A 26,969-nucleotide genomic window follows, 5' to 3' on the forward strand; every position below is an offset into this window, starting at 1 on the left:
ATTTAGAAGCCATGCCCCATCGCCCAGCTGTCATATCTGTGGCGCTGCGCGTTCCGATGCTTCAGATCTGCACACGTATTACCTCTGACACTGGGCTTTGTGGAATCCTTCCTTGGAGACAGTTCTCTGTTCAGTGCATTTCATTGGCTTTCGTTCATCACATGATAGAAATTCACATAGAGGCTGGGCTGTGGAATCCTTCCTTGGAGACAGTTCTCTGTTCAGTGCATTTCATTGGCTTTCGGTCATCACATGATAGTAAATCACATAGAGGCTGGGCTTTGTGGAATCCTTCCTTGGAGACAGTTCTCTGTTCAGTGCATTTCATTGGCTTTCTATCATCACATGATAGTAATCCATATAGAGGCTTGGAACACACTAACATTTGTCCAACCTCCTTTCTCCCTTTTCTATTAAAGTTTAAGTTTTTTTTTTTTTTTTTATAAAATTTGATGTGTATTCGCTACACACTAATATATATATATATTAAGATTTATTGTCACTAAATAATTTGTTTGCTACGTTTGTGATACTGACCACTTAGTTGGTTGTCTGGTTCCACCCCTTTAGAGGACGGATCAGTGCCATACGGTCGGGCTAGCATTTCTTATATCCCACATTGCTTTTATTTAATTTTTACTTGTTCCTGTGATCACTTTTATTGATTGGTGTTTACCATCTGAACTTTTATTCTTAATAAACCTCATTGGTTTTTGACCTGCACCATTGGAGTCCTTCTCCTTCCTTTTGCTTTACATGATCATTCCCTGGAGCCTTCACGGAACATTGTTGAAGACGGCTATTTAACAGGGGAGAACTTGGAGCCTTCACGGCCCAGGAGCTGAGGATACCACCTTGAATGGGTTCTTCCATCTGTGTCCAGTATCTGAGCGACATCTGATGAATACAACAACATCTGATATACATAAGATCCCAAGCCTGCCTGATCTCTGGCATTTGGGGTCCATCACAGCTGGTAAGAGTACCTATTTATATCTTGAGTTCCGCTGTTGTTGACTACAGACAAGCCTTACACTGATTATCTCACGATTGGGATTACTCTCACCAGAGGAATATACCATTTAAGATTTTCTGTGGACATTCTTTCTCACCCCCCCACTGGGTTATATTCAGCATAGCCAGTTTATATTGTTTTTTGGTTTCTTTTTAGATGTATTATCAATTTTCAATTTTTTGTGATTTATTTTCACTTTTTAGTAGTGCTACACTATTATTATATTAATCTGCTCATATGGCAGGTTTTGAAAAGCTTCAGAAATTGTTTGATACATAGCTGTACCCTCTGTGAAATAAGGGAGTTGGTAGACTTGTGTTAGTATGGAAATCTGCAGCACTGCTAACAGCGTAGAAGGAAATCAAAATAAGATGGAGAATGCATAGGAGGCAATACTTACTTTTTGGCATTTCTCCAGTACTTGATGCAGAAACCGTTCTGCTCCTATCTTGGCAAGAGCTATTTTCATCTCTCTCTAACACTGTAGAATCCTCAGAAGCTGCCAACCCAGATTCCACAGACTCCAAAGGTCCAGAAAATATTGCAGAAGAAAATTCAGAGAACTGTAATTCTGCATTCTTATGTTGTCCATTTGGCAATTCACTGTTAAACTGTTCATAAGAGCTACTGTATGTGCAATCACTTTCTGCATTTGACTCATCTAAGTTAAAGTCTTCTGGGTTGGGGCAGTCTTCATCCTCTTCATCTTCATCATCTAATGGCTGTTCCAGAGAGAATGGACCATTCTCTAAATGGCCATTCGTTTTCGGAGACTCAATCCATGTTGGATCTGTGTTATCAAGCTCTGGGTCTGCATCATCATCTTTTTCAATATTTTCCTTTTCTGTGTCTTCTTTTTCATCATGATCTTCACCTTCAGAGGAAACATTACCCGCTAAAATGAAAACAAAATTCAAAAGGCTAAGCACTAAAACAACCAAAAGAAGTTCAAGCAAAACAGAAAGTCACAAATATGCCATACAAATATATTTCTTTTTTTTCCTCGTTTTTCATCGCATGTCCACACAATTTTGTGTTGGTGTTATTGTTTGATCGTTTTAAGCAACTATATCACTACCACATTAAATGATACCTTGCTTATCCAATGCATCAAACAAATGGGTTTATTCACAAAATAAAATGAGAAAAACAGACATGAAGTTGTAACAAGGTGTCCCCTATAACTTTATAAAACTAACAGGTATTGAAATCCAAGGCTACCATTAACAAAAACGAGTCAACATATTTTTAACTTATAAATAATAGGATAAAGAGATAACATGTAAAATCACACATCAAAAACATTAATCTAAAACATCCAAAAATCACATGGAATAAACAAACACTCCAATGACATCTGCCTTCACAAAGCTTTATTGTTTCATGACTTGACCACAATAGAGTCCGATCAGATCAAACCTCACTCTAACTTATTTCACCCAAAAAGGGCTTAAACATACCATAGATATTGAAAAATCACAACTAAAGTAGCGAAACATAACAGTAGCTCACTTCATAGAGACTCTTCTCAACATATACCCACCATACTCATTGGCTGGTTCCTCATCAGCTACATCGTCCAGACATACTGACTTCAGCTTGGCTTCTGGTTGGCTTTCAGCATTCTGCTCATTTTCATTTTCTTCAGTTTTTTTCCGCTCTGCTTCCCGTTCTAACTCCTCAATTTCCTGAAGACGCTTTTCAAGCAACTCTGCTTGTCGCTTCTGCTTCCTTTTTAGTTTTTTCTTTTTATTTTTTGAAATCTTTCCAACCTGTGAAATGCCAAAAAATAAATTTATATTACAGGGTGTAAAAAAATAAAATAAATAAAAGGTGTAGGGATTGATCATCACAGCAGGGTGTGCGAGGTTAATTATAACTTTACTGATAATGTTTTCCCTGAATCAGTTGGTCTTGGTTGTAGGAACAGGAGCTTTTAAAGAAGATCTCAATGCAGGAGGGAGACCAGAATTTCAGCCTCAGAGGGCAAGAACAGACTAAAGCCAGGCGGCATCAGCCGGTTCAATAGAAACTGGCCAACATTCGGCCCATGTGTACGACAGCCAGTTCAGCTGGCTTCTGTCGAAATGTCATGATCGAAAAAAATCTGCCGACTGGCTCCTTGCCAGCGCTCTCAAAGAATGTCCGAGAGCACTGATCAGAGTGTGCAGGGGGTTCCCTGTCAGAACACAATAGCACAGCAGGGGAGGTCTCTGTACTAACATCGGATTGTTAGTACAGTGGCTCCGACCTGAGCAGTCAGTTTTTTATCCTTCAACCCGCAGGGTTGAATGAAAAAAAAAGTCAAGCAGTATGTACGAAGCTTAAAGCAAGAGGAATGCAGGACCCCCCAGGGCCAGGGAAGTGTCTGGATGGTGACCACCCACATGCCCCCTCTCATTGTAAGCCAGTGTCAAGCACCAGATATGTCATTGTGTACAGGAAAGCAGAAAAATTTCAGCTGCCCAAGAACTACGAGGCACACCCAGTCGAGGGGACACAGCTTGCACTATTTAACCACTAAAGTCCCGTACACACGGGCAGAATGGCCGACATTCTGCTTATGTGTATGTCGGTCTGTTCGGCCAGCTTCTGTTGGACGTGCCTGCTGGAAAACCAGCAGCTGACTGACTCCTGATCAGCGATCTCAGCCAATGGCAGAAATCGCCGATCGAAGATTTCTGTCGGCGGGGCCATCCTCCTGTCAGAACACAACAGCTCAGCGGGGGAGATTGCTGAACTAACCTTGCATGGTTAGTACGGCGGTTTTGAGACTGGAGCTGTCAGTTTTTCCTAAATAAAAAAAAAAAAAAAACTGTAGTGTGTAAAAAGGCTTTAGTCATAAAACTCTTGTATTTATCTGTGGATTTAAAATGTAGCCAACATGCCCATGTTTTAGTAAAGGAAGAGATCCTATCTTCAGCTGTGAAGATTAGCTCCTCCAGTCGAGCCAAATCGAGCGAGCCACTCCCCTGCGCTACCGCATTGCGTTTTTTGCGATTTTCAAAGCATGTTTCTGCAGCAACACCATTCTTCAGCAACACCTAGCAGGCCTGGAAAAGGGGGGTGACAAGTGTGCTCCCCTTTGTTTACCTTAGTGGTGTCATTTGGCGCCAGAGAAATAACAAGATCAGACGTGTCTTGGTAGGCATCATTGTAATTAATGTGGACCGCATTACTGGAGGACATGACTGGCAATGGATGCCACTTTTTTAATTATAGGGCTTCTCAAAAGTTTGGATGTTTTTATTTCTAGAGTAGATGATTTGTGAATGAGTAAGGTGGTGTTTGGTACCCTATTGCTAAAGGGGCTTCCAGATTCCGATAAGCTCCCCACCCACAGAGCACCACATCAACAGGTCAGGGTTGTGGGAAAAAGGACCTTTCCCTCATCAACATGTGATCAATATGCTTTGCTGGGTGGGGTGGGGCTGGGGTTTGGGCAAAGCATTGAGGGTATATGACCTCATATGTTTCAGGAGGGGAGGGGGAATGGTGCACGCTCATGCCTTTCCTGACTGCATGCTCAGATAAGGTTCTGGTATGGAATTTGGGAGGGACTTCACGCCATTTTTTCTTTTTGAGGTTGGGTCCCCCTTAAAACTCATACTAGACGGGAAGGGTTGTGAGTGAACTCAAACGTGTATAATATATATATTTTTTAAAACAGTTCCCTGCTCCTATGTTTACATTCACCTGTCAGCTGGGAAACCCTGGCTGACAGCTGAATGAGCAGTGCAGGAATGACTCACTGGTTCTTAAGACATCGAAATCTCAGAGCAGGAACTCTGGTGAGAATATCGCTGCTAAATGTTTCACTTTCCACTGAGGCCTGTGGTAACTTAAGGTGCAAAAAAATTAATTAAATACCGCATAATAAAAAGGTATTTAATGCATATGTTACTTTAAAAAATATTTTTTAAGGAACTGATAACTTTTTTGGACGCATATGTTCATTTACCGCTGATGTTCATGCAACATTTTATACTTCCTGAATTCAGCCCTGCAAGACAAATTTCCTTTCCCCCTATATTGTTTCTGTATGATTATATTAAAAAAAATTTGCTATGCAACTCTACTTGTCATCAGAAGCAGATTGAGAATTCACTTCAACTGTACCGCACACCCTTGTATGTCGCATTTACTTTGTAAAGTGCCATTAAAAATAACAGTGCTATATAAATCATTTTGAAAAAGCAATTCCAGACTACAAGTGAAAAGCATTTAGGAAGCTACTAATGCCACCCAGTAAACAGAACAATTATGTAAAACACATCTATTCTGTACTATATATTAAGTAAATATATACAGTATCTCACAAAAGTGAGTAGACCCCTCACATTTTTGTAAATATTTTATTCTATCTTTTCATTTGACAACACTGAAGAAATTACACTTTGCCAGTGAGTGTACAGCTTGTATAACAATGTAAATTTGCTTTCCCCTCAAAATAACTCAACACAAAGCCAATAATGTCTAAACCACTGGCAAAAAAAGTGAGTACACCCCTAAGTGAAAATGTCCAAGTTGGGCACAAAGTATCCATATTTTGTGTGGCCACCATTATTTTCCAGCAGTGCCTTAACCCTCTTGGGCATGGATTTCACTAGAGCTTCACAGATTGCCACTGGAGTCCTCTTCTACTCCTCCATGATGACGTCACGGAGCTGGTGGATATTAGAGACCTTGCGCTCCTCCACCTTCTGTTTGAGGATGCCCCACAGATGCTCAATGGGGTTGAAGTCTGCAGACATGCTTGGCCAATCCATCACCTTTACCCTCAGCTTCATTAGGAAGGCAGTGTTTGTCTTGGAGGTGTGTTTGGGGTTGTTATGTTGGAATACTGCCCTGTGGCCCAGTCTCCAAAGGGAGGGGATCATGCTCGGCTTCAGTATGTCACAGTACATGTTGGCATTCATGGTTCCTTCAATGAACTGTAGCTCCCAGTGCCGGCAGAACTCATGCAGCCCCAGACCATGACACTCCCACCACCATGCTTAACTGTAGGCAAGACACACTTGTCTTTGTACTCCTCAGCTGATCTCCACCACACACGCTTAACACCATCTGAACCAAATAAGTTTATCTTGGTCTCATCAGACCACAGGACATGGTTCCAGTAATCCATGTCCTTAGTCTCCTTGTTTTCAGCAAACTGTTTGAGGGCTAACTTGTGCATCATCTTTAGAAGAGGCTTCCTTCTGAGATGACAGCCATGCAGACCAATTTTATGCAGTGTGTGGCGTATGGTCTGAGCACTGACAGGCTGACCCCCCAACCCTTCAACCTCTGCAGCAATGTTGGCAGCACTCATATGTCTATTTCCCAAAGAAAACCTCTAGATATGAGTCCTGTTCTGAGTGGAACCTGTCCTGTTAAACCTCTGTATGGTCATGGCCAATGTGCTGCAGCTCAGTTTCAAGGTCTTGGCAATCTTCTTATAGCCTAGGCCATCTTTATGTAGAGCAACAATTCTTTTTTTCAGATCCTCAGAGAGTTCTTTGCCATGAGGTGCCATGATGAACTTCCAGTGACCAGTATGAGAGAGTGAGAGGGATAACACCAAATTTAACACACCTGCTCCCCATTTACACCTGAGACCTTGTAACACTAACCAGTCACATGACACCAGGGAGGGAAAATGATTAATTGGGCCCAATTTGGACATTTTCACTTTTTTTTCTTTTGTTGCCAGTGGTTTAGACATTAATGGCTGTGTTGAGTTATTTTGAGGGGACAGCAAATGTACACTGTTATACAAGCTGTACACTCACTACTTTACAATGGAACAAAGTGTCATTTCTTCAGTGTTGTCACATGAAAAGAAAGAATAAAATATTTACAAAAATCTGAAGGGGGTCTACTCACTTCCTTGAGACAGTGTATATTTTCCTCAATTTCTTTTCAAAATGAGGTGTATCTAACTAGTGCCTTCTTTGGCATTTATGGCAGAATTGAAGCAGAATTTTTTTTAATGTGTACATTCTATCAAGTAGGTTTCCTAGCTGTTCTGTAGACAGCACCAGAACGTGGAATTCTCTATGACCTCTTGGTTTCAGCTGTTCTGGCTATAAAGCTGGAGGTCATAGGCTTTTCACACCTTCCTCTTAGTATGTCATAATTTTCCTATAGTTATACAAGTGTCAGAGACCATCATTGCACAAAGTAGTGCAGCTCTTCCCAGTCCTGTCCTTTGTTCTCCCTTCTCATTTAATAGATTGCTGCATTTGTTAAAACAAGTAACAAGTGGCTGATAAAAAAAATGGGGAGGAGAGGGAGGGGATAGCACCATCCTATCACATGCCAGGTTCCGGTCAAGGAATGAAAATTATTTCAACAGAGAAGCGTCTGAGGGGATGATTACATCCCTTACCAAGATAGTAGCACCCCTTTGTCACATCACTAATTCTGATGGCATACGTATAATACAAGTAGTAGCAAAGATTTGCACGTATGCATACATGCACGCGCGCACAATTTTTTAGTGCAGCTTTAACCGCTTGCCGACCGGCTCATGCCGATATACGTCGGCAGAAGGGCATGTACAGGCATATTAACGTACCTGTACGTTGCCCTTTAAGAAGCGGGTCGTGGGCGTGCACTTGCCGCGATTGTCTCACGGAGAAGAACGGGGAAATGCTGATGTAAACAAGCATTTTCCCGTTCTGCCTAGGGACACTGACACTGATCACTGCTCCCTGTAATCGGGAGCGGTGATCAGTGTCGTGTCACACATAGCCCAGCCCTCCACAGTTAGAATCACTCCCTAGGACACACTTAACCCCTTCACCTGCCAGTCACATTTACACCGTAATCAATGCATTTTTAATCGCACTGATCGATGTATAAATGTGAATGGTCCCAAAATAGCGCCAAAAGTGTCCGATCTGTCCGCCATAATGTCGCAGTCACGATAAAAATCGCTGATCGCCGCCATTACTAGTAAAAAAAAAAAAAAAAATTTATAAAAATGCCATAAACTATCCCCTATTTTGTAGATGCTATAACTTTTGCGCAAACCAATCAATAAATGCATATTGTGATTTTTGTTACCAAAAATATGTAGAAGAATACGTATCGGCCTAAACTGAGGAAAAAAAATAAATCTTTTTTTTATATATTTGGGGATATTTTTTATAGCAAAAAGTTAAAAATAATGCATTTTTTTTCAAAATTGTCGCTATTTTTTTGTTTATAGCGCAAAAAATAAAAACCGTAGAGGTGATCAAATACCACCAAAAGAAAGCTCTATTTGTGGCAAAAGAAGGACGTCAATTTTGTTTGGAAGCCACGTCGCTTGACCTCGCAATTGTCAGTTAAAGTGACACAGTGCCGAATCACAAAAAGTACTCTGGTCTTTGGCCAGCCAAATGGTCCGGGGCTTAAGTGGTTAAAAGAGAAGTTCATCTTTGGAACATGTTACATGTGCCACCTGTTTTTAGGATGGAACAGATAACATGCTCCAGCATCTGCAGTCTCTCTCCCCAATCCCCCCTCCCTTTGACAGTGGGATTTTCCCCCTGCACCTGCTGTCACAATTTGAAATTAGTGCGCCCATGTGGGGTTCCACCGACGCGGCCATGTCATTCACTCAGTTTTCTGTGCATGAATGACTACACAAGTACTGCCAGCCATTGCTATTAATTGGTTTGTGTGAAAGTTATAGCGTATATATATATATATATATATATATATATATATATATATATATATATATATATATATATATATATATATATATATATATATATATATATATATATATATATATATTTGATTGGAAACTGATCAATCCCGATGTACTGACGGCCTCTCTCATTTCTTGAGCCTCTTAAAATGCCAGGACAGTACAAATATCCCCCAAATGATATTTAGTAAGAGGCCCTGCATGTGCTGCCAGCATTATGGAAAACACAGCATCTCGGGCATCCTCCAGAGGTTTCGTCAGATTAGGCGACCCATCAGATTAGGTAACGGAAGCGATGTTCCGTCGCCACCATTTTGCTACACCCCGCGCTCGTGCACAGTAAGGATACAGTAAGAAGGCTGCATGCGGACATCTTGTTACACCCACCCGAGTCTTGCATTTCATACTTTTTTTTTTTTTAACAGTAAACTGAGCTAATATAGTGAAATACAGTCTTTAAAAATCCGTCTGACTGTTGAATTTTAAAAGCAGCAGCAAGCCTGATTTCACAGGGTTGCTAATCTAACAGAACGCCGCTGCTTTGTAAAATCAACATCAAAACAGTTTGACGGATTGCAAAATACAGAATTTCACTATATAAGCTGAGTTTACTGTTAAAAATAAGTGTGAAATGCAGGACTCCTGTGGGTGTAACAAGATGTCCGCTTGTCGCCTTCTCATTGTATCCTTAAGCCCCATACACACTATTAGATTTTCTGTAGATTTCTGTCTTTGGATTTACCAAAACCATATAATATGAGGTGAAACCTTAGAAGTTTCAATTTTTATTAAATCAGGCAGGCCCTTGCACTACATGGTTTTGGTAAATCTGAAGACAAAAATCTGCAGAAAATCCAATAGTGTGTATGGGGCTTTACTGTGGATGACTGCGGGGTGTAGCAAGATGGCAGCGAAGGAACGTTACTTCTGGTACAAAATCTGACGGGTTGCCTAATCTGACGAAAAACCAGCCACAGGTACCTATGCCAAACATCGCATTCCTGGCATCCCTTCAGATGTGCCCTGGTTGCATTCATAGTCGCAAATTTACAATTTTGTGCTTGGCTTCATGCATAACCCTCTTAGACTGCATGCAGCCCAGGGGCTGTGGGTTGGACACCCCTGATGTAGTGTGGGGACGGGGGGTGTGTTCCTTCCAAAAGAACTTTTCTCCCTTAGCTATATAGTGTGCAAATTATGTGTATTGCAGAAATCTGTACAGGATAAATGACTGGAGATAAAACAGGTACAACTTCTGTGTATCACCTGGGGCTGGTCACTTCATTGGTTATATGTAAGGGTTTACAGCCACTTACATTGGGGGTCCACAACCACCGGGCCATGGCCTCTCTGCAGCCGGGCCATGAGTGTGGCAGGCCCGTCCTACATCACTGCAGTTCTGCCCTCACTGTGCAGCTACGGGCAGCAGAGAGATTACATCCTCTCTCACTGGCCACCCTCACTTTGGGACCCAGTCAATGCACATGTGCATAAAAGCCGGGGAGAGAAGTTTCTTTCTCTGCTATCACTGTTGCCTGCCACTAAATTGCCTTTCCATTTAAAAAGTGACAAGCTGCATCTGGCATTTTTTGGTGGCAGGCAATAGTGGGAAGTTTCAGGTGGTGGCAGAATAGTGACAATCCGCGTCTGGTGGCAGGCGACGTGGCAAGTAACAATTCGCATCTGGTGGCAGGTGACGTGGCAAGTGACAATCTGCATCTGGTGGCAGGCGACTTGGCACATGACAAGCTGCATCTGGTGGCAGGTGACTTGGCAAGTGACAAGCCGCATCTGGTGGCAGGCGACTTGGCAAGTGACAAGCCGCATCTGGTGGCAGGCGACTTGGCAAGTGACAAGCCGCATCTGGTGGCAGGCGACTTGGCAAGTGACAAGCCGCATCTGGTGGCAGGCGACTTGGCAAGTGACAAGCCGCATCTGGTGGCAGGCGACTTGGCAAGTGACAAGCCGCATCTGGTGGCAGGCAATGTGGTAAGTGACAAGTTGCATCTGGTGGCAAGTGACAAACTGCATCTCAGGGCAGGTGACGTTACAAGTGCGAGCTGCATCTGGTGGTAGGCGATGTGGTAAGTGACAAGCTGCTTCTGCTAACAGGTGACGTGGCAAATGACAAGCTGCATCTGGGGGCAGGTGACGCGGCAAGTGACAAGCTGCATTCAAAGGCAGGGGATGTGACAAGCTACATCCGGTGGTAGGTGCCGTGGCAAGTGACAAGCTGCATCTGGTGGAAGGCAACGTGGCAAGTGACAAGCTGCATCTGGTGGCAAGTGACACACTCAGGGCTCCCACTGATTCTGCATTATGGCGAGTTGAACCACTTCATTATATATTACAACGTAATAAAAATAATGTGCTTCAATCATCCTGACACCATATCAACCATGGTGTCATGATGATGGAAGCGCCAACACCAGCCATTGCCCTCACAAATTGCCTGTGAAAAAACACATCTTCGCCCCCCCCCCCAAATCATGTGCACTTTTTTCTCATCACCCCAAAGTCAAAAGTCAAAGGTCTTTGCATCAGTTTAGGAGAGCTTCCACGACACCGAGTTTTAAGTCATTAGAAAGGGATACAAATGAACACTCATAATAGTGGTCTATTGCAGTCACCATAGTGACCGAAACTTGCAAGCTTTTAAAACAAGCAATGTTGCATTGAGGAGGTGACCATGCACGGATCAGGTGTTAGGCCTAGGCTAAGCACATTAATGTATTCACATAGTTTTAACAATGCCTGAAACTGCTTTATAAGTCATCACTGACCTCTGTAGCCATTTTGAAGAACTTAACTTTTAAAACAAAGTGTCTCGTCTTAGACTCACACTAATGAGGGAAAATGAAGGAAAAGCCGTCACCCTTGCACGTTTCCCGTACTGCATTTCAATTACACTGCCCTTGCGATCTGCTGCAGCTGTCAATACAAAGTTGACAGGTCGAAAACGCAGTGCATTTGCCTGCACTAGATTTAATGGTACAACATGACCATGTGATCCCATTGTTACAAAGAAAAAAACCTAATACCAAAAGGCACGGTTGAAACCCCTAGGGGTCTGTTATGGACAGACTAAAAGATTCAGTATAAAAAGTATAAATTTTATTGAATGCAACAAGAACGTGCATTTAGATCAATACATAAAAACAATATCTGATACCCAATTGTACAGTTGTATGAAGAAACCACTATCCTGGAGATGAGTGGACTAGTGATGATCCATAGAGACGTAAACCCTTACATGTTACGGACTACAAAGTCCTCCTTCAGAGGTTAATTTAAGTCAGATGGGTACAGATTTTCTACAAAAGAAAGAGTATACAAATAATACAGTTTAGTATGTAGTAATTAACAAAAGTAAAGTTATCAATATCATAACAATTGCAAAGGACACAGTATAAAGAAATAATCAAGTATGTTAAACCATGTGTGCGGACTACTTACAGGATAAAATAATCCACACAGGGCAAGTCTGAGGGATAGGAGATGGAACTTGATGGTCAGTCCAACCATGGGAAGCATACACTATCCACTCCAGGTCCCAAAAAATTCCAGAAAACAAAAGGCAGCCAATGCTTCACTACAAGGACTCAAGACTATGGAGCAAATAGCTCCCACCCATCAAGTCCCCTGGCGTGATGACGTGCGTCATTACGTCGGGGGGGACTTGATGGGCAGGGTTTACCTGGGCCGTGTCTCTCTGCTAGCCTACTGAGGCCAGCTGATGGCCATCACAATCAATTGCCACATGCTGAGGGAGTCCATGGTTGAAAAGCAGTATATCTTTCAGACATCTAGTCCTTTAAGGTATGCTGGTCTTACTTGTAATTTTTTACAGACCTTCACCCTTTGCAGCCTTATTGGCGCTAAGTCTTTATCTTGTGCTCCATCGGATGCACTTAATATACCCATCAGTGACCTTTTGTTATGCTTTATATATTTTTTAATACAGTGACATCAGCCCAGTACAAACAGGAGCTATTTGCGCCATAGTCTTGAGTCCTTGTAGTGAAGCATTGGCTGCCTTTTGTTTTCCGGAATTTGTTGGGCCTTGGAGTGGATCGTGTATGCTTCCCATGGTTGGAATGACCATCAAGTTCCATCTTATATCCCTCAGACTTACTCTGTGTGGATTATTTTATCCTGTAAGTAGTCCACACACATGGTTTAACATACATGATTGTTTCTGTATACTTCATGTATCCCTTTGCAATTGTTATGATATTGATAACTTTACTTTTGTTAATTACTATATACTAAACTGTATTATTTGTATACACTTTCTTTTGTAGAAAATCCGTACCCATCTGACTTAAATTAACCTCTGAAGGAGGACTTTGTAGTCTAACATGTAAGGTGTTTACGCCTGTATGGATCATCACTAGTCCACTCAGTTCCAGGATAGTGGTATATTCATACAACTGTACAATTGGGTACCAGATATTGTTTTTATGTATTCATCTATATGCACAATATTGTTACAGTCAATAAAATTCATACTTTTTATATGGAATCTTTTGGTCTGTCTATAATAGACACCTAGGGGATTAAACCATGCCTTTTGGCATTAGGTTTTTTTTTCTTTGTTCTAATTTTTGGGTCGGACAGACCAAAATCTTGTCCACACACACTCCAATCCCTGCCCTTCTCCTTGATCCCATTGTGGTGTGGCTTCAAAAAAGGTGCATGTACGTCTTTAGTGCAATGAGGTGCAATTTGAGCCCATTCAAAATGAATGGGCTCAAATCGCACCGCGCTAAATTGTATGTGAATTGCACAGGAACGCGGTGCTAGGTTCTTGAAAGCTGTTAGAAACTGAAGGAAACCTGACTTTGGAGTCTGCATGGTCAATCTTGAGGATAAATGACTTCACAGTATATACAGCTAGAACGGTTAGTGATTGCTTGTTTTAAAGAACTTTTACTGTTAAAAAAAAATAAAAAATAAAAAAAAATGCTGCTTTAACAGCTTAAAAATGTTTGCTAGAGTAGCGGTTTAATTTGTCGAGCTCATTTAAAACTACACATGCATGTAAGACTACCCTTTCCACAGGGTGACCACAATGCTGTGTGTTTTCACTGCTGAACAAACAGCATGCCACAGGAAGTGAAAAAATAACTGATCTACTGATCAGCAGATACTAAAACTATGAGCCAGCGGGACTCAGAAAAAGTTGCTGTGTTATTGCTAGTGACAGACTGCATCACTTACAGTGACAATAAAGAAAATGTGTGAACCCCTCGGAATTAACTGGTTTTCTGCAGTAATTTGCCATAAAATGTTATCTGATCCCCATCAAAGTCAACACAATAGACAAGCACAATGTCCTTAAACTGATAACACACAATTCTAATTTCTCATGCCTTTATTGAACACACCCATTAAACTTTCAAGTGCTGGAGGAAAAAGTAAGTGAACCCTTACAGCTGATCAAGCCTCTTTTGGTAGCAATGACTTCAAGCACGTTTTTTTGGTCGCTCTGGATCAAACCTGCACAACGTGAAGGAATTTTTGACCATTCCGCTTTACAAAACTGCCTCAGCTCAAATACATTTTTAGGATGTCTGGTGTGAACGGATCTCAAGGAAATTCCACAGCATCTATAAGGGGGTTAAGGTCTAGGCTCTAACTGGGCCACTCCAAAAGGCGCATTTTCTTTTTCTGAAGCCAGTCTGTGGTGGATTTACTTCGATCCTTTAGGGTCATTGTCCTGCTGCATCACCCAATTTCTACCAAGCTTCAGCTGGCAGACAGCCACCCTCACACTATCCTGTAGGATTATTTTAAACTTGAGAATTCAATTTCCACTCGATGATGGCAAGTGGTCCAAGCCCTAAAGGCAGCGAAGCAAGTCCAAATCATGATGTTCCCTCCCCTATACTTCACCATTGGGATGATGTTTTGATGTTGGTACACTGTGCCCTTTTTGCACCAAACGTAGTACATACATAGTTACATAGTAGGTGAGGTTGAAAAAAGACACAAGTCCATCAAGTCCAACCTATGTGTGCATAGTATTCTTTTAAAACAATTCAACTTTTTTTTCACAAATTCACAAAACATTTTCCCAGTAGCGTTGCAGTTTGCCAAGGTGCCCTTTGGCAAACTTCAGGCATACAGCCATGTCTTTGGAGAGCAGAGGCTTCCTCTGTGGTGTTCTGCCATGGACACCCTTCCTGTTCAAAAATGTACGTATGGTAGACTCATGAGTTTGCCAGTTCCAGTGAAGTCTTCAAAGCCTTTAGCTGTTACTCCTGGGTTCTTCTTGAGAGGATTTTGGCTGTGCGCCCTCTTCTAGGAAGGGTAGCCACAGTACTAAATTGTCTCCATTTATAGACAATTTGTCTGTCGACTGATTAATGTCTAAACACTTTAAGATCATTTTGCATCCCATTTCATTTATTATGCAGCTCACCTATCCTTGATAATAGGTCTTCAGAGAGCTCCTCCATGCAAGGCACGGTTCATATCAGCTGTTTCTTATGAACAGCAATCTTAAAATGTATGAGTGTTTTCTATCAAAGTAGCTCTAAACCACACCTCCAAACTCTACTGACTCCAATTAGCTTTCATTTAAAAAATTTGTCTGTTGGTTCAATTGCTTTTTCCTCCAGAACGGAGTATTTAATGGAAGTGTTCAACAGAGACATGAAAAATTAAAATGATATCTAAGCTCATAGTCCTGTATTGCAGAAAGCTATGTTCCTCTAAAATGTTGTATTCATGTTAATCAGTTGTAAAACTTAAAAGCAAACATTAAAACAGAAATTTATCATGCACTGTGCAGATTACCCTAGCTGAACAGCAGCCTACTCCCTCCAACAGTCGGCAGTAGTCGCACCTGAATTTGCTACAGGGCTCCTGCACACAGGCCAACTGAGGCCTTTCACTAATTGTAGCTGTATTACCTCTGCCCAAGTGCAGCATACAGCCTGTCATTAACATGAATGGCTGTGTAGGGTAGTACTCGTGTACATGGCGGTGCTATTGCAAATACGAGTTCAGAATACAGGTGTGTGCAAAAAATAGAAACCTTTTTTTACTTCTTGTATACGTCCATATGCTGTACTCGTGTTTACCCCAGCACTACGGCTGGGTTCACATTTCACACTGGTGCAAACACAGACAGACATCGCATTTGTGATTTGCACCGCATTGCTGTGCAGATCACATGCAATGTCTGTGCGATGCAAATTCAGCCATACAAACTGGATGGCTGAATTTGGATTCACACCAAAATAGTGCAGGAACCTTTCTTTGTTCTGAACTGAAATCGGATCCATTTCCTGACTGTGATCTGATCTGGGGGTGTCATTAACTTTCTATTGACACCCCTAGCGGTTTGCAGAGGGCAGTGTGAACTGCCAGCGAGTGAAATGTGATGCGGGAATCCGCATAGGAATCGCGCTGGTTCCCACATCCCAGATGTGAGAACCCAGCCTACCACATAGACAAGTACAGCAGTGCACAGCCATTCGTGTTAATGACAGACTGTACACTTCACCTGGGCTGCCTGAGTGGGGGACATACAGCTGCAATTAGGCTAAAGGGGCTCAGCTGGAATGTGTGCAAGAGCCGAAAGGCTCTAATCATTTTCAGGTATGACTCTGAATATAAAAAAATATTAATAACTTATACATACATAGGACTGCTGCTGACTAAAAAAAGTGTTCAAGCTAAAAATGGCTACATGTTATGCAAACAGGCAATAATGTTTTCACATACCAAGACTTCAGACTTGAAATACAATTATAGAAATGGTATTTACCAGAACACTTACAGGCTTCTGTTGAGGAGCAGTGCTCACTAAAAAAACAAAAAAACAAAAAAACAACAACAAAAAAAGAGAAGACAACATAAATTAAGACAATAAAACACAATTTTATAAAAAAATCTTAGTATTTTTTAGACAGTAATTTGATAAAAATTTTACAGTTCCAAATCCTCAACTTTTATAAAATGTAGCGCTAGCATGCTATTATAGCATTCATATTTGAAGATAACCATACAATAACATGTTTTAAATTCTGTTATAGAGCCAAGTAAACAACCATATAAATATCACTACTGCCCCTGAGAGATCACCCCTATCCACACTTCTAAAGGGATGACCTTGCTGCAGAGTTTGATTAGTTGACCTTTGGCACCTTACCAAGGGTCTGTGAGCCAGCGATGGCAGAAGCATTACTATTGCAGGACAACCAACTAAACAGCACACACTGGGTCCATGCAGTTTTTTTTTCCATAGCAAGATATTAAAATCGCCTGTGCAGCTTGAAGAATGGAGCAAACTCACAGAGCAAAAAGGGATTTTTGTATTCTCCACAAAATCAGTTTCTAGGAGTCCATCGACACATAAAGTCATAAATCTCTGGGTTATGCCGCTGCCTGCAGAAGGATTGGACATTGGCAAAAAAAAAAACTCCTTCTCATTCCAAGTAAAGGATTTTACGATGAGTACAAAAATGCTATTGTTTTCACATCTATTGAGGGGAACAGAAGTCTTCCACCTTCAGGAAAAAAATGCAGTCCAACCGCAGCAGGGAACTGCTAAAAGGCCCAACGTAACAAGAACTAGGGACTGTCTAAAGGACCTTACGCCCGAAGCTGGCACTAGATAAGGCAGAAATATCCACTGTGAACAGAAGACCAAGTAGCAGCTTTGCAAAGCTGGGAAACTGGGAAACTGAGGTCTGAGACTGAAAACTCTAAGGAGGCACTTACAGCTCTAGTGGAGTGAGCCTTAACAGGAAGGGGGGGGGGATTCTGATCTCTAAGACCATAAGCCTAAAGCCAAAGAAGACTCGGAGAACAGGGGAGTCTAACTGCAGAGGACTGCATAACTTCAGACTGCAGATGTTGGCACGCTACAAGCAGTTCTCAATCCAAGAGTTGGAGACACCCAGAAGAGCAAGACTGTCTCCTTCTCTCTCACCTTTTGCATCTATAATCAGATATGCTGTGGCTGCAGGATGGTTATGCAATAATCAAGCACAGGGTAAGAGGAAAGGCCTCAAGTACTCACGGAAACCAGACAGCTGGTAGCAGTTGAGGATCAGTGACCAGGGGGTTGGATGGCTAGAGATAACCAAAGTCACTGTAGATGGGCAGCAGTAACAGATCAAAGTCTGATGTTCCACGTGGTACAGCAGACAGCACTGGAGGCATGCTCTCTTGATACTGTCTGGCAGAAGAGAGTGCGGAGTGGACCGCAGCCAACTTAAAGGATAAATTCACCTTTGGTAACATCATCCTATTACACCCATATTTAAGGCATAACATATTACCAAAAAGCACCTGCCTGTGCTCCTCCGATCCCCCCGCTGTGACAGTGAGCATGGGGATCTTCTCCCCGCCACCGCTGTCCCAAATTAAAAAGAGCACGGTCATGCAGGGCTCTGCCCACATGGCTGCATCATTCATTCACAACGATCTGTGAAAGAATGAACTACAACTATAGTCTACCACCATGGCAGACGGCTTGAAGTTCTCAGTGAACTGCGAGGGCACTAGTGAGCGCTCCCATAGTTCATTGATCTTCCTGCTCTCCAGTAATGGGAGGTACGGGCAGACAGCTTTATTGAGATTATGCAGGAGCCCATCATTGCACCCGTGATCTCCTGATCGTGGGTGCAATGCTTTGCAGGCTCTAGAAAAAATAATAAATGCACATTTTTTTTACATGTACATTTATTTAATTATTTTTTTAAAGGTGTACTTAGCTTTTAACTAGAAAAGACCTCACAAAGAACCCAGTGCCCAAAGGTCATGTTCAGGCTAACCCATGATAGGAACAAATTAGAGTAGAAAGCTCCAGCAGCCTTGTAGAGAACAGTCTTGACTGATGTGAAGAAAGAAAATGCAGGATAGTCTTTGAAACAGCAGAGATGAAGAAAATACATGCATTTTTTGAGAATAATAGAGAAAAAATAAGGCATGCTGTTAGTATGAGGGGTTATACCAGGTCTGGCTTACAGTTTTTTTGTGTTTTCCAGTGTTCAATTCTGTAGACAGCAATTTAACCTGACAATTTAAAACTTCCTGTGCCCCTCAATGGACGAGAAAGAAAAGCAATTTATGCAGAGGCATCCACTGCCTCATAACAATACCAAATGATTTGAAAGGATAACCTCTGCAAATACAATCTGAATTGCAAAAAAATCATTTTTATAACTTAAGAGCCCAATCAATTATAACAAGTTGCAGTGAATAAGACTAAATAAATCAAAAAGCATTCAAATAACCTTTGGTAATAATAGCATTAAAACGTTAATGAAGTGTAGAATCTGAGTATCCACACAAGCATAAAATTTAAAATGATAAAGTAGTTGTGTGTCTACCTTAGTATACACCAAAGGGAGACAACTTTACACTGTCAACCTTCCTCTGAAATGAATCCTGGATCCTACTCCCAATACAATGGCCCAGTGTAACCCTTGGGCCATTAACAGTATATTAAGTTGCAACAACAGGCACAAAAAGTGCCAAAAATGGTTAACACAGAAAATGGAAATCTTCCAATTGAGAAAACTGGATTATGACAAGGGTCCTTCTCAAGAGTTAAAGTGGAATTCCAGCCAAACACTACCTATATCTAAAATGTTTTTACTCTCCCCTCCAGAAAACTATCCCACCAACCCAAAGAAAGCGGTGTATACTTGGCTATTTTTAGTCCACTCATGTGATCCCGTCAGTGAATGGCAGCTGCAAGGGAGAGGAGGGAGCACTTGAAAATGGATGGGAATTCCGGAAGCCATGACACTACTCATAGGCTTCTGTGTTTCAGATATTGTCCGCACTCCCTCCTCTCCCCTGTAGTTGCCATTCACTGATGCAGGGGAGCCGAAACTGTAGGATCATATGACCAGAGTGGATTAAAAATAGCAAGTACTTTTTATAAATATTTTATACACAGGTTAGGCAGGAGACAGAGGAAACATTTTAAGCATAGTTAGTGTTTGGCACTAATTCCAATTTAAAGTGATTGTAAGCATAAAATGTATTACTTTTTTTAAAAAATATACCTACCTGCTCTGTGCTATGGTTTTGCATATAGCAGCCCTGATCCTACTCTTCTGGAGTCCCCTGTTGGTGCTCCTAGCTCCTCCTGGTTAAGTACCCCCATAACAAGCCGCTTGTTATGGGTCACTCGTGCAGGCTCAATCCCGAGCCACGCTGCGCATGTCCACTGAAACATGCAGCTCAGTTCAGCCCACTGCTCTCCCCTCATAGGCTGTGATTGACAGCAGCAGGAGCCAATTCTACCTCCATGGCCAGAGACGAGAGAGACGCTGCTCTCAGGCACAGCGCTGGATTGAAATCGAGTTCGGGTAAATATTTAGGGCTGGGGGGGAACTGCACACAGAAGGTTTTTTTATCTTAATGTAGAGAATGCATTAGGGTAAAAAAAAAAAAACCTTCTGCCTTTAGAATCACTTTAAAGCGGCGTTCCGGCCGGGAAAAAAAAAATTAAAAGTCAGCAGCTACAAACACTGTAGCAGCTGACTTTAAATAAGCACACTTACCTGTCCTGGGTGCCTGCGATGTCGGCCGCCCGAGGCCGACCCGTCCCTCGGCTCTCGGGTCCCGGCACCGCCATCCTAACTAAGGGAAACAGGCAGTGGAGCCTTACGTTTCCTACTGCGCATGCGCGAGTCGCGCAGCGCTTTGTGAATGGGACACGATGTGTTGTGGGACACACACAGTTCCCATAACACACTGCGCCCCATTCCCAAGAAGACAACGTGGGGAGGAGAAGACAGAAGATCACCGCGGCGTAGGAAGAGGCAGATTAGGAAGACTGTCTAGCAACAGCCATTTCAGGTGAGTTAAAAATTTGTTTTTTCCTCCATTTTTTTAGGAATTTTTTAATGCAATTTTTTGTTTTCAGGGTGGACCTCCACTTTAACTACATGTGCTTCTGAAGGAGAACCTTTATATTTCCTTATTATGGCTCACCAACACATAAGAATGCACCCTTAACCTGGTTATTTTAGATGACTTTATTCTATAGGAAATTCATTAGGAGCTGACCAAATGCCCTTCAGGAATATGCACTCTCTTTCTTAAAAGGTAATAACATTTTATAAAGGTTATGATTGATCAATACTACTAATTATTCCTGTATATACCACAGCCAAATCTTGGAATAGGTAGTCTCTGACCAGGGCTGCATTATGCACATGTCTGGTTTGATCATCTTGCCAAGCTGTAAAGACGGGGAAACTCCTTGGCGAATGGCATCTTTAGCTAAGAATCTCTTTACATTTTTCCAATATTCTTACATTTGTTTTCTCTAGCGGTCATTAAATATTATATACAGTTTGATTTTATCTACAATCTCTTTGCACATCTCGAAAAATCCCCAAAAACATAAAACTATCACATGACCATAATAAAACAGCGGCTTCAGTTTATTGGCAAGCTGCAGAATAAACAGTAGTAGGTTCCAACACTTCAGGGAAACCCCTGTCCATATACTGGACAACCCACAAGTATCAAGGTCACTACAGATATTTTGAAAGTTTTCAGTATCATTAAAATATCAAACTGTAAAAGTTGAGAGCGATTGGAGTATGGAAAGGAAAATAACCCGATGACTTGAAAAATTACAAACTTTTTCGATCATCACGTTTTAAATTATTGCTATATCTCTGAAGCTTTAGATGTAATATACAGCAAGTCAATCTTTAACATATACCTGCAGAACCAGAGGGAGGTGGTGCACCAGCCTTCTGCCATTCTGTGGCTTCCGCTGCCATTCTTCGGACATAGGCATCATCAACACACATCAGGATGTTTTCAGGTTTTATGTCAGTGTGGATAATTTTACATTTGCTATGCAAATAGTCCAAGCCCTGAAGGACCTAAACAATGAAGGAAATTATTCACAAGTTAATTTGGAAACATTCTATATTTAACTTAAAACTATGTGCGTTACTTCCACACATCTGAATTTAGAAACTCAGCAGACTATATGACGATACCTATTTTTAAAGTGTTTGTTAACCCAGAAAAAAAAATAAAGATCCTGTTCCTTTAAAGCATTATATACAGCACAGTGCTTGTGCTGTGTAATTTGGCCCCCTGTATCACCTGAAATACCTGGCTGATCCTGCCAGTTTCTACCCTCCCCTCTGTACACTGACCACGATATATCAGGGCTGCTGAGCCCTGACACCGTTGTCAGTGTACATGCCTCCTTCAGCCGCAGCCCTGCTCTGTGTCACCTGTGTCCTCCCCTCCATCCTCTCCCCCCTCCCCTCTCTGTCTGCTCCATGTCCACGCCACCCCCTCCCATCCTGCTGCTCAAATTAGGGTTAAAGTTAAATTATCCTCTTTGATGTATTTATCTAATGTCCCCCTGTGGCTGTGCTTTATTAAAAATGCAGCTATATACCTTGTTTACTGAGCACAGATCGGCGATCACGTGACATGCCGTCTCTCTGTTCTCTCGCATGACAGCTGCAGCGGGCAGGGCCGCCTCTCTCCTCCTCCCCTCCTGATGTCAGCGGGGGATCCTCGGCCCCACCCGCTTCATCTGTCTGGCTGAGAGGAGAGAGGCGGCATGTCACGTGATCGCTGATCTATGATCAGTAAACAAGGTATATAGCTGCATTTTTAATAAAGCATAGTCACAGGGGGACATTAGATGAATCAACAGAGGATAATGTAAAGTTAACCCTGTGGGTTAACACTTTAAGATAATTTTTAGTGATGGTAAAAACTAAGCACATTATTTGTTGCTAGAGGTAAAAAGGCAATTGAGGCATAAGGAGGGCAAGATTACACAAATTATACCATATGCTAGGGTCAGGCCAAGAATTTCCAAATATCACATTGGATATTGAAAGGTAATGTCAGTAAAGCTTGCAATAAGGAGACCAATTTTTGAGAAGAGACAATAACATTTCAAAATTTCAACAAACCAAACAATTACTAGATGTTAGATACAAAACAGTTGCTGGTGGCCAACAAAAATGTCTCATTGTCATATCTGCAAGATATTACTTCTGACATCAGGAAGCAAAGCCCTGCTACTATGCCAAGATGGGCACTTCCACACATTAGACACAGTCTCGGACCTGGGGAGAAGGTCAGATGCAAGGATCGTACAACCCCAATTCCAAAAAAGTTGGAACACTGTAGAACATCTACATGAAAACAGAATGCAATGATTTGCAAACCTCATAAGCACATCTTTTATTCACAATAAAACATATCAAATGTTTTAACTGAAAAAATTTACCATTTTAAGAAAAAAAAAAAGAGAAGGTAATTTTGAAATGCATAGTAGCAACACGACTCAAAAAAGTTAGCTGGCAAAGTAACTGATACTAATAAGAAAGAGCTAGAAGAATATTTTGCAACTACAGTGTAATTAGGTTAAAAGAGAAGTCTGGGTTTAAAAAACAAAACAAAAGTGTATACTTACCTAGGTGGATGCAGCATCGGTATTTATCCCCTGCCACCTCTACTATCAGTTACCTGCGAGTCAGTGCTCACTAGAGCCCTGGGCTGTGGAGGGGCAGGAGCGACTCAGGCTCTCAGCAGCTCGATAGAGGCTGAGCCAGCTGCCAGCCCATTAAAGTCACACATTAAAAGTTGACATCTCTCCAGAGTCTGGACCGAGTGATGTCAAAGGACAGCGGGCTTCAGCCCGCTGTCAAGTCACAGGACTGCAGAACGAAGTGCACCTCTGTGATTCTCAGAAGTAGGGGCAAAAGAGCTTTGGCCCTACTTCTTCTTTACTTGGCAACGAGTCAACAACATCATTGGGTACAGAAAGAGCATCTTAGAAAGTCAGAGTGTCTCAGAAGTAAAGATAGGTTGAGGTTCAATCTGTAAAAAGCCACGTCTAAAAATAGTCGAACAATTGCAGAATAATGTTCACCATAAAATTGCAAAGACTTTAAATATATCATCATCTTCAGTACATAATATCAAGAGATTCCGAGAATCTGGAGACATCTCTGTGCCCAAGGGACAATATTGGATGCCCGTGATCTTGGGGCCTTCAGACGGCACTGCAATAAAAACAGGTCTGTGAACACAGTTCGCCACACCATCCAAAAATGCAAGTCAAAGCTCATGCTTTTTTTAATCATGCAAAGAAGCAGCCATAAAATGGTTAGCTTACAGTCCTGTTTACACCTTGCATTTGCTTTGCATTGCTTCAAAAATTATACCCCATGTCGCTTTAGTGGTGCTTCAAAGCCTCCATAGAAGTCTATGATAAGGCTCGCTTGAAGTACCTGTAGCTTTTGAGAGGCTGCAATTCAGCTTTAGCTGCACTTTATTTTGGAGAAATTGCAGGTATGAGATTGTCAAAACACACACACACACAGGGTATCTGCCAAGCTTCAATAAGGTTTCAAAAAAGTATAATCGAAGCACCATTATCGAAGTACCACCGAAGCATCATTGAAGCACCACAGAAGCATCACAAACACATCAAAAAAGCATGTTGAAGCGGTAGGCGCTTTAACGTGTGTTGAAGTTGAAGCAAGTGTAAATGAGCCCTAAAGACTGCATATAATACTATGGTGCCTTGTCGCAGCCTCTGCATTGCCACACACACACAAGATGAAGATCAGAACTCTCAATGCATCACTTCTGGTCTAGGTGGAACATATGTAACCTGCCCAGAGGCTTCCTAATTGACCGGATACATTGAGCATATACATTTTGTATGTTTTTAACCATTTGCTTTAGGAGCGAAGGTCTTTTTACTGATAAGTAAGTGATTTTAGACTATGAGAGAATCCCTCTTCTCTCTTTTTTTCTGATTTTGGATCTCTACTATCTGAGTCATTGGATCACTGACCCATCTAAACACAAGGAAAGGATATAAATCCCAGGCACCAAGTGGCATGATTCGGTCCCTGAGTGGCCAAAAAGCAAGGCCGACTTTACTTGTTGTATAACAAAGGGGTCAATGCAATCTGGTGAGTGCGGATTTTTATATGAGCACATGGTGACATAGCATTACCAGGGGCATTTTTCTGGTGTCATGACACAAGTATCTCCTTCGCTTTTCTATGGACAGACGCCATTTATGGAATTTTTGAATACATTACTTTGGACTGAGTGCTTGTGATAAATATATATCCTTATATTTGATTTACTAATTTTAATTATATTGATCTGTGCAAGCGCTGTCTAGCACAAAATTTGTGTTATTTTGTAATTAAGATGATCTGTCTGAAGGTGATGCGGAAGAGGAGAAAATTGAGAAATCAAAGGAAGAAGCACCATCCACATCAAAGCAGCCAGTCTTTTGGTTTCTCTCAAAATACCACAGAATACCCAGGAAGAAGACCTCCCCAAATATCATAGAGCAGCAGATCAGAAAATATAAGGAAGAGCTTTTGCAACAACCCATCACTGATGACACCGGAACAGATTTTTGGCCGGCAAAGAATAACACCTTTTATCACCAGTTTAAACCTTTTCCAGTAGACCTGCTGGCTATGCTAACTTCTCAAGCCATTACTGAGAGGGTAACAAGTGTATAGGTGCTGCAACCTTCCCACATTGAGCCATGACTAAGGACTAATGTCTGAAACGCGTAGGCTGTTTTACAGCTCTGTACATGCATTTAATAAAAGGAATACCATTTTGGATGTCATCCTGAGTGCTGACCATCTCTTTCCTTATTCCTTTACTGAGAGGGTATTCAGTGTCACAGGTGACCTCTTTAGAGGCCGGTGGAATAGAACAAGGGTCATATTGGCACTTGGCATGAATTGCTTTCCTTAAAATGAATTGAACCAAATAGAAGTGTTTTATTCTACAGTCACTTATAACATAAGAAGCATACCTAAATACTTGTGGGTTGTGCCAATTGCTATAGGAAGAATAAATAATTCAACAGTTCTAATTGTCAAATAAATTCATAAAAAAAATGCACAGGCCATTAGTATGCGGAACATTACAACCACCACTTTTTATCAACTCCTCTCTCTCTCTTAGGCATTCACAAATATAACAACACAAATATGACAACAGAGGTAAATATCACACTAATAACAAATTTAAATAGACCAGTAACTTTTAATTATATGAATATTGTTGTATGGTATTCACTGCTATGGACAGCACTTTCTTAAACCTATAACACAGGGCTGGATTTATAATTAGGCGGAGTAAGCAGGCACATTCCTACAAGTGTCCTCCATATAGGGGTGTTGTGCAGGTGATTTGAAGGAACTTGCACAGTGCCCCTCTATGGAGGGCACTTGTAGGCATGTGCCTATTCTGCCTAATTGAATTATACATTTGGCCCTGCGTATGGGTTTAAAGGGGTTGCAAACCTTCGTGTTTTTTCACCTTAATGCATCCTATGCGCTGTCTCTTTGCCCGGGGTTCTTGGCTCTTGATTGGATAGATTGATAGCAGCGCAGCCATTGGCTCCCGCTGTTGTCAATCCAATTACTTGGGTACCAGGGTCGGGGGTAAGTCATACATTTGACAGCTATGGATGCTGAATGCTGGACCTCGGAAGCGTGCCCGCAAGGTAACCCCCTCGGGCGAGGGGTTATCTGATGTGGGGAGTAGCCGCGAGAGCTGCCGGGGGACCCCAGAAGGGCAGGTTCGGGGCCACTCTGTGCGAAACAAGCTACACAGTGGAAGTATGATATGTTTGTTATGTAAAAAAAAAGGAACCCTTACATTCACTTTAAGAAGTCCTGTCAATAGCAGTGAATACTGCTATTGACAGCATTTAGCAACAATATGCATCTAATTGCAAGTTACTGGTCTATTTTTCTTTTTCATTAGTGTGATTATTTACCTTTATTGTTTGTTAATGCTGAGAGGGGAGTCGATAAAAAGTGGTGATTGTTATAATCCACACACTAATAGCATTGTAGACTGTGCACTTTTTCTTGATGCATCTGAGAAATAAACTGTTGAAACCAAACTGTTAACAGTAACCGATTCTCATTATAGGTATTAGGGTTGTCCCGATACCACTTTCATAGGACCGAGTACAAGTACCGATACTTTTTTTCAAGTACTCGCCAATACCGTTTACCGATACTTTTTTTTTAATGTCACGTGACAGTGTTTTTTGTTTTTTTCAACAATGCTTTGTTTTTTTTCTTTTTTTGGGGGGTGGGGGTGGGGGGTGAACGGTGTCTGTGTTTTTTTTATTTACATTTTTATTATTTTTTACAATACAATAATATTTATTTTTATTATTTATTGCAATATGTGTTTTTTTTTTTTTTTAATCAGCCCTGTTGGGGGACT

At 41.6% G+C, this 26,969-nt stretch overlaps 1 protein-coding gene across 7 annotated transcripts in view; it reads right to left on the bottom strand.

Moving 5' to 3' along the window:
* Positions 1 to 26,969, bottom strand: part of SRPK2 (SRSF protein kinase 2) — a 281,731-nt gene that overhangs the window by 86,478 nt on the left and 168,284 nt on the right. For 4 of the 7 annotated variants that reach the window (XM_073619639.1, XM_073619638.1, XM_073619636.1 and 1 more), the window contains 4 exons: positions 21,415 to 21,580; positions 16,483 to 16,520; positions 2,559 to 2,787; positions 1,416 to 1,910 (listed from right to left, as the gene is read on the bottom strand). In XM_073619639.1, the coding sequence (XP_073475740.1) occupies positions 1,416 to 1,910; positions 2,559 to 2,787; positions 16,483 to 16,520; positions 21,415 to 21,580 (928 nt within the window). The remainder of the gene's footprint in view (positions 1 to 1,415; positions 1,911 to 2,558; positions 2,788 to 16,482; positions 16,521 to 21,414; positions 21,581 to 26,969) is intronic. The other 3 variants (XM_073619642.1, XM_073619637.1, XM_073619641.1) reach the window with 1 other exon arrangement.

Source organism: Aquarana catesbeiana, linkage group LG03 (assembly GCF_042186555.1).
Source record: "Aquarana catesbeiana isolate 2022-GZ linkage group LG03, ASM4218655v1, whole genome shotgun sequence".
Lineage (NCBI taxonomy): Eukaryota > Metazoa > Chordata > Amphibia > Anura > Ranidae > Aquarana > Aquarana catesbeiana.